This window comes from Lissotriton vulgaris, chromosome 4_1, assembly GCF_964263255.1.
Source record: "Lissotriton vulgaris chromosome 4_1, aLisVul1.2, whole genome shotgun sequence".
NCBI lineage: Eukaryota > Metazoa > Chordata > Amphibia > Caudata > Salamandridae > Lissotriton > Lissotriton vulgaris.
The window spans coordinates 920,853,876-920,866,479 of NC_141691.1; the positions used below are offsets into that span (position 1 = coordinate 920,853,876).

At 41.4% G+C, this 12,604-nt stretch overlaps 1 protein-coding gene across 1 annotated transcript in view; it reads left to right on the forward strand.

Annotated features, from left to right (window-relative positions):
- SYCP2L (synaptonemal complex protein 2 like) overlaps nt 1–12,604 on the forward strand; it is a 1,791,741-nt gene that overhangs the window by 1,076,349 nt on the left and 702,788 nt on the right. Inside the window, exon 24 of the mRNA XM_086966882.1 lies at nt 4,117–4,178. Coding sequence (XP_086823008.1) covers nt 4,117–4,178 — 62 coding nt within the window. The remainder of the gene's footprint in view (nt 1–4,116; nt 4,179–12,604) is intronic.

The following is a 12,604-nucleotide window of genomic DNA, read 5'->3' on the forward strand; positions in this document are numbered from 1 at the left end:
CATACGCCAAAAGAGAAGAAGGCAGGAACAATGAACAACGAAAAGGAGGTAATCAGATTGGGAACAAAATAGGGGAGCAGAAGTAAAGTATATTAGTCACTGAAGATTTGGCCTTCAATATGCACTCCAATGAGGAAAGGAATCGCCACATCAACAAAAAACGACCTGTATCTGCTGAAATACGGTGCACCTCACCATCCAATTCTCAAAGATGAAAGACTAATTCAGTGTGCAATAATGAGGTGGGAGCAGTTTATATTATAGATAGTATAGAGCAACTCAGGCATTCAAAAGGAGCAATGAACTGAGAGGGAGTCACAGTCTTCAGCTCACCATGATTCAAAATGCTGGCAAGAAAAAAGGACGATTATCATTAATATTTCCAAAGCCAACAAAAAATCATTCAGCATTTCAAGCAATTAGGACATTCAGTTTTGAAGAGAAAATCGGAGCGTGAGTGCCGCAATTCAAAATGGCAGGCACTCATGTTTCTGTGAGGCGATCAACACAGTTGTGGCTCCTGGGACCGAGAACAATGCAGGGGACGCATGCGCTGCACGCCGACTCACTGAAACATTATGGAAGTGGGACCGCCGTCAAAGCTCAGAAATTCCACCTCCAGAGGCACTCTTGAAGTGAGGATGGACGGAGCTCATGTTAAAACTACCATGTTGGTATGGCGTCCAAGCCACCTGTTAGTAAATACCTTAAAGACAAAATAAAACCTGTTTATAGAACAGTGAAAACTCCTTGAATTTTGTAAAACTGTTTAGAGCAGTTTTCCAGCTGTTTAATATTTTTGAATATATCTATTGAATACCTTTCCCCTATATTACCCATATCCAATAACACTTTTTTAAACAGATGATCAAAGTTAGTTTCTGAACACCTTGAGCCATGTGATTCTGCAATCATCTAATATGCGCCATCTGAACTCAAACTCATGACAAATAAGATTGGTGAGTGGAAATGGTGCTTTTCGTAAGCAAATAAGAACCGTGTCCCATATTGATTGAGGACTAAAAGCAACATTGCCCAAAGTATTATTTTCTATTGTGAAAGGCAATTGCATTGGCTAATGAAAGAAACACAGCCACTAGCAGAGTATATTTCCAGTATTTGTAAATCCCCTAAGATGTTGACCAAATTTCCACTCTAAGTTATAAATTTATGTGTAGACCCAGAACATGTTCCCTATCAAAAACAAAGATCCTACAGATCTTGAAGGTTAAAAGCCGAAGCCTCAATTTTTAAAAGAGGAATACAGGCATTGGAGAGCAGAAGAAAAAAAAGATGGTAACTATCATTAGATAACTACATATGGAACATGCACACATATTTTTGAACTGTCATATCTTGGGCATATGTGAAGGCTATGAATGTTTATTAACAGTACTTATAAACGCAAAGGAGGGTATCAAAATGTACCAGTAAGTTGATGTAAAGTTAGTGTTAGACCTGGCATCCTGGCGTGGGTCTGACTTCCATTTTTTGTTGTTGTCTCATGTGTTTTTGCTGGTTATAGATGCTTTGGGCACTGTGCCACTGCTAAGTGCCACAGTGCAAGTGCTCCCTATGGTAAATTGAAGTCTGGTATAGTGATTCCATGATTGGTTGGTTTGATTTACTTGTCAGACCATAGTACAGTGCACTGAGTGTGCTCAGGGCTTGAAAACCAAATGCTGATGGTGGGTTTGCAGCACTGGTAGTGCCACCCACAGAAGCAACCTGTAAAAGTGTGTCTCAGGTCTGCCATTGCAGATCCTCTGTGCAGTCTGGTACGGCCACGTTGACTGGGCAAGTGCACCCACTTGCCAGTCCCCAAACCTTCTCTTTTCTGCATATTAGTCACCCCTATGGTAGGCCCAAGGGCTGGGTGCATTGTAGGTAAAAGGTAAGACAAGTCCTGATGTGTGTGGCATGTCCTAATAGTGAATTACAGCCGTTTTCGTTTTTCACTATTTTAAGGCTACCTGTTCCTCAAAGGCCATCATGGGCAGTTTGATTATTACATCTTATAATCTTAACTGACACAGGGAACTAGGTAGAAATTCGAGTTTAGTATGCCTGAACTCAGAATGATAAAATGCATCTTTTAGTGAAGTTGGTTTTAACATTCTTGGTTTGAAAATACCACTTTTAGAAAGGGAATATTTTCTTGTCTAACGATCTAAGCCTACCTCCGCTATGTTGTGTATTCCTGGTCTGGAGTTTGAGTGACGGGGCTGGGGAATTCAAGGAGACAGGGTAAGTCAGCACAGGGCTGAATAGAGAGATCTGCATGCAGATGGGAGGGAGGAGTTGCTCCTGGGACCTGAAAAGGGCTGTGCCTTCCCTCCACAATGCTGGCTCTACCTCCTGTGGTGCGTCTGATGTCCCTGGCCTACACTGTGAAAGGAAAGAAGGACCCAGACCCCAGAACATAAGAACACTTCTGGGAAACAAGAAGAAACCTTTGCTGAGGAGAGAAACCAGAGAGACTGAAGAGAAACTATTCCTAAGTGCGAGGGATTGGCCTGCAGTTGTTGCCTGACTGCCAAAGATAGGAGAAAGGACTTTGTGCTACTTTCATTCAACTTGTGAAGTATCTCCAAGGGCTTGATTGAGATAGAGCTTGCCTTCTGCTGAAGTCTCGGGGACAACAGACTTCACACACCAGCTCCCCAAGAGTTCTTTGGTAGTGCCTGCAGTTGTAATGGACTTTCTGAGGGACTGCGTTTTGCAAGAAGCTGAAAGCGCGACTCACGAAGAAGCGTGTCGCCGAACTGCAGCTCTCGCTTCACAATGCGAAAGCGCCTCGCATTGCCGTAGAAGAGGATCGACATCGCACCAGACACCGCCACAATATCAGAGAAGTGTGTCGCCACCGCAGCCACTGTCGTGCCATCACTGGGAAAGCGTGACCCACTGTTGCATTGTTGCCGAAGCGCCTCGCATCAACGGAGAACAGGATCAACGTCGTATCAGACGCCGCCGCATCACCGGGAAGCATGTCGCAGGGCTAGTTGCGGCTCAGACGAATCGTTGAGTCACCGCATGACCGTCGGGTGTGCACCCACTGTGTCGCAATCAAGAAGAAGATGCCATTTTGTTTCATTGCACCGGATCTTCATCGCATTGTTGCGCAGCGGTTGCATCACCACAGAAACAGAGTAAGAAACCAACACATCACCTCCCCACGGCGAGAAAAACCGACATATCCTCCACGCATCAGTTGGGACCCGACGCATCACTGTTCTTGCGTGTAAGAAACCAATGCATCACCTTCCCTGCAGCACTTTAGTTGTATAGCGTTACGCATCCAAAGGTACATTGAACTCAGTCGCATTTTACATCTTAAGAGAACTAAGCTAATTCTACCATTTTGAAAGTACAGTATTGTGGATTTTTGTCTTTTGTAGTCTTTAAGTCTATATAAAAATACTTACTTTTATACTACAACTTGTGTGGTGTCCATCTGTAGTGTTGTCACTGGGTTACTGTATGTGTTCACAAATGCTTTACACACTGCCTCTGAGATAAGCCTGCTTGCTCGTGCCAAGCTACCTATTGGGTGTGCAGGGGTTATTTTAGGAGTCTACTACCCTCTTACCTTGACTAGACACAGGTACCTACCTCTGCCAACTAGAGACCCCCAAATCTAACAGTTAGTATATAGAAGATGGATGCATTCTGATACTGTGCCAAAGACGGCAAACTTCAAATGATCATGGTCTTCAAAGGTTACAAAAGAGATTAGTAAAAGAGTTCATTAGGTGATACAGGAAAGAATTATATGGGAATGGGAATAATGTTTGGGCTAACAGCAAAGAGACTCAGTTAAACATTGTTGTTAATAATATAACAGGCACTTTACTCAAATGGAAACCGAATAAAACAGTGCAAACATGTTTTCATAGTCCTTAGTAACAATTATATTACATTGACCAACCTAATATGCTTATGATTTACATGATATATTGTATTGAATTATTCATGCACGTTCAGTAAATGGTGCATCTAAAAAAAATTGGTAGATGTATTTTTTTTTTTAAACAAAACTATTCTGAAAACCTGCTATAACATTTCCACTGGTAATTATAACCATAATAAGTCTTTTTTTTTTGTTTGTTATAGAACTGTACACCTGAAAAGGCTAAGCGGAGAAAATCCAGTTCCAAGAATGCAGCCAAATCCAAGTACAGTAGAAGTTTCAGATGTATATTTTTCTTTGTACTTCCGAAGTCATGATTTATGTTTAACTGTGCAACTTAGTTGAGAACCCGGATACTACAAGATGGTGTTGGAGAAAGTTATAGCATCCACAGAGTTGTGCGACCCTCTGCACACCAGAGCTCTCTTCCTCCGGGTAAACATCTTTTACAATGACTGTATTACAACACAGTCCATTACCCCACATTTTTTACTCTGCAAAAACCTTTACAACGCATGGCTTTACACTGCAAACCATTACCCATTACAACACCCCATTGGAGTTAGAATAGTAAATTCAGTTGTAATGGATAATGCATTGTAATGGAATACATCGTAAAGCCTTGCATTGTAAAAGATTTTGTGGAGTACAAAATGTGGGGTGATGCACCCATTGTAAACGTGTGCGGAGTAAAGAGACATTATTTCTATAAGACCTATTTGTCTTTTAATATCAGTTGATTACTGAAAAGGATATTTGTTATTGTTTTAATTAACTATACAATAAAGTTTAACTTATGACATATAACGTCCTCCCTCCCCATTCACAGGTGTAGATTTAAAGGGGCCGTCTGATGTAGAGAAAAAAGTTAATGCATCACTAACATTTACTAGCAATAGGCATTGTATAATGTTGATGTGTTTGGTATTTGCTCGTATTTTGAGATGTAGTGACATTCACTTAACGGTTCTCTTAAATCATCAGCTCGGTGTTCAGTGTTCAGTCTAGCATTCAGGTCAGGAATACACCTAAACTGTTTCATTGCATTAATGGAGGTTTCACTTTTCACTGAGATGTCTGGTTCTTGAACATTGATAGCCAATTGCTTGGTACTGGGACTGAACCAGAACTGCACCCATTATTCTCAGTGGAGGAAACTTAATCAATCCAAAGAGGCTAAGAAGGATAAACCTGGAGTATGCCCCTTTGTTAGCCCCTGACAAATGTCCACTGTCTGAATTGGCAGAGCATTGTTTGACATATTTTATTTGGTCTCGCATCATGTCAATCCTAGCATATTGAATCTTCATCTGCAGAGACGTTTGCACCCAATATCGCAATAGCACTGCACGGAAGGGTTCGGCAAAATGTAAATGAGGAGACAAACAATTCTGCTTACGTTTTCCATCATAAAACTATGGATCATATTTGCAAGAAGACCCCATTCATTGGGAAAGCTGATTTACCCTTGTTATTTGTTTCCATTGTGCTAAAAAAGGGAGAATTTCGGAAAACCTCAAGACAATTTCTGAGACTCATGATCCCAGTGAATCCCTAAGATTACAGCTGAACCATCCTTTCCCACCCCCAGACTTTTAACCCCCTGTGGTAATTTCCTGTGGTTTGGGAGTCCACCCATTTGTCTCATTACCATGTAGTCTTGAGGAGTTAGCCCCACCGTGCCCTTTTGCCGGCTGTTTCTCACTATATATACATCTCACATCTGATCCAATCCAAATAAAGAGAAGATTTTAAACGCAGCTTTGGAAATTGAATTATACTTATTGATTATTCAAATGTACAATTGGTGTGGGGTGCACCGGATGAACTTTGTTTAGCTTTGTATAGTCTTATCAGGACCGCACCTTGACAGTGGGTGCTCGTTCTGTGTTCACATTGTCAAAATATACGGCTATTGCTGAAATAAATAAATTAGGGATATCATGATAGGTGCGATCACTGGTAGGGTTTTCACTGTCAAGTTTAGATGTCTATTAAAAGCACTTACCTTACACTGTCACTCTGTTCTTCAGCATGTCCTCATTCTGCAGCACGTCCTCCGATTGCGAAGCCCTCAGCCAACTCTCTCTTCCAATCAGGACGCTGCTCTCCTGCTGTTAAGCAGCATAAGTGAAGCATCTTGATTAGCTGGAGTGGGTTGTCTCTATGCTCTAAAAGGCATTGTATACCTGTGCTTGCTCTCCAACCCGGCTGGAGAGGTTTGAATTGCGCATGTCGGTTTGGCCGTAGCAAGGTAGCCTGCCAAACCAACATGGCCAATTCAAACTGAAGTAGCCGCTTTTCACTGCTTCCAATCATTGGTAGCAGTGATGCACTGGGCCGCCCTGCCTTCGCACTCCGTTTGCTGCCAGAGAGTAAAAAAGAAAATGGTAATATTTTTTATTACCATTTTATTTTTCACGCTTTCTGCGCAGCCGTGGGAAAGCTCGACACTCCGCCGCTGCCTTGGAGGAACCACCACTGAGACCTTTGTGGACCTTCTTGTGTCAATTTCAGAATGTGGAGTCAAGTGCTGCCACTTCCTTATTCTTGGGAATAACATCTTGCTGAAGCACTTGTGGCTTGACCTGCTCCTGACCTTGTATGCATGGAAACAACCAGACCGCTATAGGAGTCCATAAATGTGGAATACAGCACCAATAAATGTTGTATAAAGCATTCGTTTATCAACCATCCATTGGGACTCTTACTGCCTAATTACCACAGTAAAGTTCCAAAGGTTTTCTAAGTTTTTTTTGCCTTTTACACTGAGTTTACTAGAGAAAAAGTAGAAGTCTCAGTTGTATAGAGAATGCATTGGGAGTTTTTTTCTCCGTGTACTTTCCAGTTACTACACTGCTCATTGGAGATAAAAATGCTCAGAGCAAGGATCTATTCCCTGCTAGAGTAAAATTCAACTTCTATCTTAGATCTTAGTCTTAAGTTCTACCAAACCTTTACCCAAAGAGATATTTTCAAGATTGCTAAACTAGTCAACCCAGTCAGTCTAAGTCAGGTATTTCATTAAACAAAGAAGTGGTAACTTGCACACTGTATTCTAGTATCCAAGATTGGTGATAATTTAAGAGCTAGGCTTGAGGGTCTTTCTTTAATGAAGGCATCAGTGCTATAGAAGCTTGGCTCTAAAAAGCATATTTACACAGGGGCAGCTATTGAGACTACTAATATATAAACCCAATATTTTGTACAATTTATAAAGGTGTACGATCATTTGCATCTAACTTTATTTTAAGGCACCGCAAACTCATGTCACACAATTTAAAATCTAGATGTTTTAAAAGACCTTAGCAAATTAAAAATGATGACACACCATGCTCTATAACTTGACAAGAAATGTTTTGATCCACTTTTGCTTGTATGTTTTACTAAGCTTGGGACAGTGAACATAAATTGTGTTTTGTCTGTATTAATGGTCTAAGAATATGCCGTATATAAGGTTTTGGGATCATTTTCATGCAGCAGCCTCTATCTGGAACAGCAAGAAACCTTTTTACTGGATGATATATATAATATCCTCGTTTCAAGGGAACAAACCTGCCAGTCATAAATTAAAATGTGTGCGCTAGGTCACAAACAAATAGGCAATGATCTGAGATACACACAGAGTTGCAGGAACTATAGTTTTAACAAATGCAAAAACAACAGTTGATCGACAAAATACAGAAAAATATCATACATTCACCCCAGTACAGAGGTCTGGGCCTAAATCGATCGTTTTTTTGCTGACCCTGCCATTCCAGTTTGAACCCAGCCATATGTAAATCATTCTTGACCCTGTCCTCCCTGGACTGGAACCGAGCGTCCTAGGACCAGTTTTGGGGTTTCACCCCTCATCAGCCAGGATAGCTTGACTCCAGTGGCATGTAGAGCATAGGACCAGCGTCTGGGGATACCTGTCCCACTCCGTGTAACAAATGCAAAATGAACAGTTGATTGTCAGAATGTAGTACAATGTCATACATTCACCCCAGTACAGAGATCTGGGCCTAAATCTATTGTTTTACTGCTCACCATGCCTTTCCAATTTGAACCCAGCCTTATGCAAATCAGTCTTGACCATGTGCCTCCTTGTTTGCTTTGCTCGCCGCAAGTTGGCAGGGTATGTCCAGACGTGGGTCTCTTGCTCACTTTGCTACTGGATTCACGCTAGCCTGGCTGATGACGGGTGTTAACCCAAAACCAGTCCCAGGATGCTTGTTTGTGGTTCAGGGAAGACCTGGCTTGGCATTTTGGGCTGGACTGTTCCCATGAGGCACATGGTCAATACTGATTGGCATATAGCTGGGCCGGAACTGAGGTGGCGAAGTGTGCTAAAGAATGATGATGGATTAAACCCAGATCTGTGAATGGAGGTGAGTGTCTGAAAAGTTTCAGGGCTCCGTCAATCTCCTTGTGTTTGCTGTACTTTTAACTACAGCCTTCACCAACCAACTCTTACAGATTTGCTCAGACACTCCTTGGTCACTCACAAACTCTAAAACCTTTGGCATCATCCTCACCTGTTTTTTTGTTGAGCACTGCTTCCAGTTACCACCCCACATTTATGAACTGCCTGTCCGATTGACTTATCAAAGGACACCACAGTAGAAAACTTATGTCTACATGGTGGACATATCAGTTTGTGAAATGGCCCAAATGATGATAAAGGAGCGGTTCGGTGCTTAACTGATGGGAACGAAATCACATCGTGAACAGTCCCTTAGTATAACACCGTTTATAACTATTTGTAGAAGAGACAGTAAGAGAGTACAGAGCTAACTGTTACTATAGACCCACAGTTATTTTTTGGTAGTATAATCATCCTCACCTACCCATTAGAACTGAGACAATACCAATCTCTTAGAGTTCTTTGAAAGATCTCAATGAAGAAGAATTTGATTCTATTTATAAAATGACAGACCCCTTGTCAGTCCAAAGTGATCAAGAATCAGAAATTGAGGTAGTAAAGCAAACAAATAACTTGTTTCTAAACTAATTTGGCTCCTCAAATGAGGAAACTGAAATAGGGTCTTAAAGTTTCTAGCAAATACTTCAATTGCAAATTATTTCATAAAAACGAAATGCCGATCCTTCTAACACCAGTGATGTGAATCTCAGTCCAAGCTTGACAGTATCTTGCTAAATCAGCAGAAGAGTTAACCTGATAGTTTTTCTTTTTCCAAACAGCTACCTTGTAAAATGCAATGATGAGACTTCAAACTGAAAGGAAGAAATTCTTAGTATCTGACTAAACCTTAATCATTTAAAATCACTTAATGCTTAATGTTAACTGCACTGTGCATCCGAGTTGCACTTTCTTAAAAAGTTCTGGAGATATAATTCTGAACAATCCTAAATCCAAACTTTCAACATGTCGTCAGAAACTTATCCTGCATGAAATAATCTTTTTACACAATATTGCCTCTGTGATAATGTCTTTGCTATTGATGAACTGAAGAGCTGATTACCTCGTCGGGTGGAGTTGCCTCCATCTAATATCTTCTCAGTCATGGGACCGACCAACACCTAGTCGGTGCTCCCAACCGGCCCATTACGATGCGACTGAACACTGCTTGGTCGCATTCCTACATTTTACATGGGACCCTACATTCCGGCCATAAACCAGAATACATTCTCCCATTGTAAAATGCGAGGTGCAGTTCATCCCTGCATCCCATGGAAGGCACCTTCAGGGGCCTGCCATGAGGTGCAGGAATCAACAGGGGGGCACCATAGGTACCTCCTTGGCTTCCAATCGGAAGCCGTTCACCCAAGGGGGCCCTGCTGGGGAAACAAAAAGTTGAGTTCCGACAGCCTTTGAATTGGAAACACAGGCACGTAAAGGCTGCCGAAACCTGACATCATAAACCCAAGAGCAGAAAGAGCCGCCTTTGAGATTACAGACCGCATTTCCACTGCCCGACGGGCTCTCCAAGCCCATTGGAATACAGCTAGAATGACCAGTCGGATTTCTTTCTGACTGCCTCCATTGTAAAGAGGCGGTCGGAAAGAAATATGACATGCATATTACGATGCGGTCAGAAAGGCTCCAACCGCATCGTGATCGGCCCCATAGTCTTTAACCATCTTAAACATACAATATTCTCCCCACCCCTTAAAACATTTGCTCTATTAAATACTGCCCAACTATTGTCTGGTTTCTTAATTGTCTTATCCTCAGCAAACTCCTGCAAGAAGTGTGTGTTGCATCCAATATAGTGCACTTTTGAATATAACAAGCTCAATAAAGATCTCCATTCAAGTTTAGGATGTTCAAGATGGTTGGAATCAACTTTGTCTTATGAGGAACTCCTCACCACACTCAACATAGGCCATCTTGATTCTTCTGGATCTCTATGTAGCCTATGTCACTTTTGACCACGATATTCTCCTGCAGAGTTTGAGATTGTTTTGTGATGTTCAGTATTACCTTTAAAAGGTTCAGCTCCTTTCTTCCTCAGCAAGTGTAAAAGTTTGTCCAGAATCTTCCACCTTCAGATCTTTGTGCGGCATCCCCTATATGTTCAACCTCTACCCTTTCCTGTTTAAACCTTGGCTGCTATGGCTTTTCCCCTCCTGTGCTGGGTGACTTTGAATACCATTGTTTCATGACGAGCTCAGCTCGTCATAAGCACAGCTCCACTGTGCCTCATGACGAGCTTAGCTCGTCATGAGCAGCGAAGGGGTTAAATGTAGTCCCTGTCTCAGCCATTAAAACAGTAAAAGATCCACCTCCCAGTTGGGCGCTGATTTCACTCAAATCTACATCCACCTTGATAACATTTCAGTGGGCAACAACATCATCACTAATGGTATAGACCATGTTCTACACCGGATAAGAACTCCCTGTGTCCTTATGAGTTTAAAATAGAAACCTTAATTTTAGGTGGGTCAAGTTGCCGCTTTCTAGCCTATTCTAAGGCCCATCAATTGTGGAACTGCTCTCTTCCCTGCACACCGAGCTAAAAACTTGAGGATTATCTTTGACTAGATCCTCTCATTCACCCCTCAAATCAATGCTGTGTTCAACGAGGTCATAAAGCATGTAGCCTTACTTTACAAACACCTCTCTCTCCTGCAAATCTCTCACTGAAATGTATTTGCTTCAGCTAATATAGACTATTGTATCTATTTGTAATCTGATTTAAATGGCCTCCAAAACATAACTGCAGAGGCTCTAAAATCAGTCAGATGAGATGCACTTGAATTTACACAAAATAACACTTTTACTGACAGTATTTAGTATGGTAGCTTTATTTCACATTAGTAATGAGCTTCATTAAGCCTTTTAGACTCCCAGATAAGAAGACAGACTTCCACAGTGTATCTTTGACCAGGCCAGTCATGTCACCTTAAAGTCTTAATTGATTTGAGAGTGTGCTTGACTTTGATTGTGAGGCCCCAGCCGGGAAACCTCCGCTTCATACTGTATTTTTGTCAGCTCTGCCAGCCTAAGGCTTTGTGCTGGTCTGAGTCTCTTGTCAATCTTAGGTCTCTCCCATGATGTTAATGAGTGGCAAAACCAGCTTCGGACTGGCCCCTTCCCCCACCGAAAAGTCTAAAATCTAAATTTCTCGAGTCTTCTTAAGTCTCATGCAATGGAAATACTGGTATTGATCTCTCCCCTTTCACAAGGCTCCAGTGTTGTCTATTAACCCTTTCCAGCCTCTACTAATTGTTGCATTGGGATGCATTAAGTCTATATCAATTGATGAAAACCACAAAGTTTTTCATTTCATGCTTTTGAAGAAATAAGCGCAACCCTGTTCAGGTTCAATTACACACCGTGTAATAATCAACTATCATGGGTTGCATGTATTTGTACTTTTTATAAGTCAATAACTGCATTTCTAATGGGAATTTGAGTGGCGGACTCTGAGAATGTACTCGACAATTACCTGACTGTCAGTGCTATGATTTGGAGAATCTGTGCAACATTTAGCAGTGCAGCAATATCCTTTTTTGTTCATTTATTAAACCTATTATGAACATCTGGGTGTACCCAGTTGGTTTGAAACTTCAAGACCTTGGGTACCAGTGTAAAGTCATCTGAATGCTGGAAAACTCTTGTGATGTAGAATAAAGTGGTTTTGGTCTGAATAGTATTGGCTCTTGTTGGAATTGACCTCAGTCTTCATGCGACTAGAGCTAGCCATAAAAGTATGCCTAATTTCACAAAGGTACAGACACAAAAAAATAATCATGCAAAGCAATGTTTTTTTTTTATAGAATAAATACGGATCAGTCTTAAAGTGTGGTAAAGACGTTCATAACAACTAGCAACCTCAATACAAATGGTTAAATTCCAACAGATATCCCTTCCTTGTACATCGTATATAGCTCAGAAGAGCAGGGCATCCCTAGAGTCTATCTAACATATTTAAGTTATCTAATGTTTAATTCGCATAGCAAAGGAGCTAAAAAGTGTTTATGGTCAGAGGTATACAGAGAGCAAAACTGCATAAAATGGACCGCGCTTTGCGATGATACGTAGACACTATGATACCTTGGAAGTGATGAAAACCATGTACCTTGTGTTGAGAATGCCAATAGAAAATGGTTAGCATTAAAACTGAAAAGAGTGAGAAGTCTATGAAGGGTATTATTGCTGACAACTAAAGACAGTGCCGGGACGGTGGGCGGATTTGATTTTTAACAAATGCTGGTGAGCTTGGAGTTGCTTATCTACCT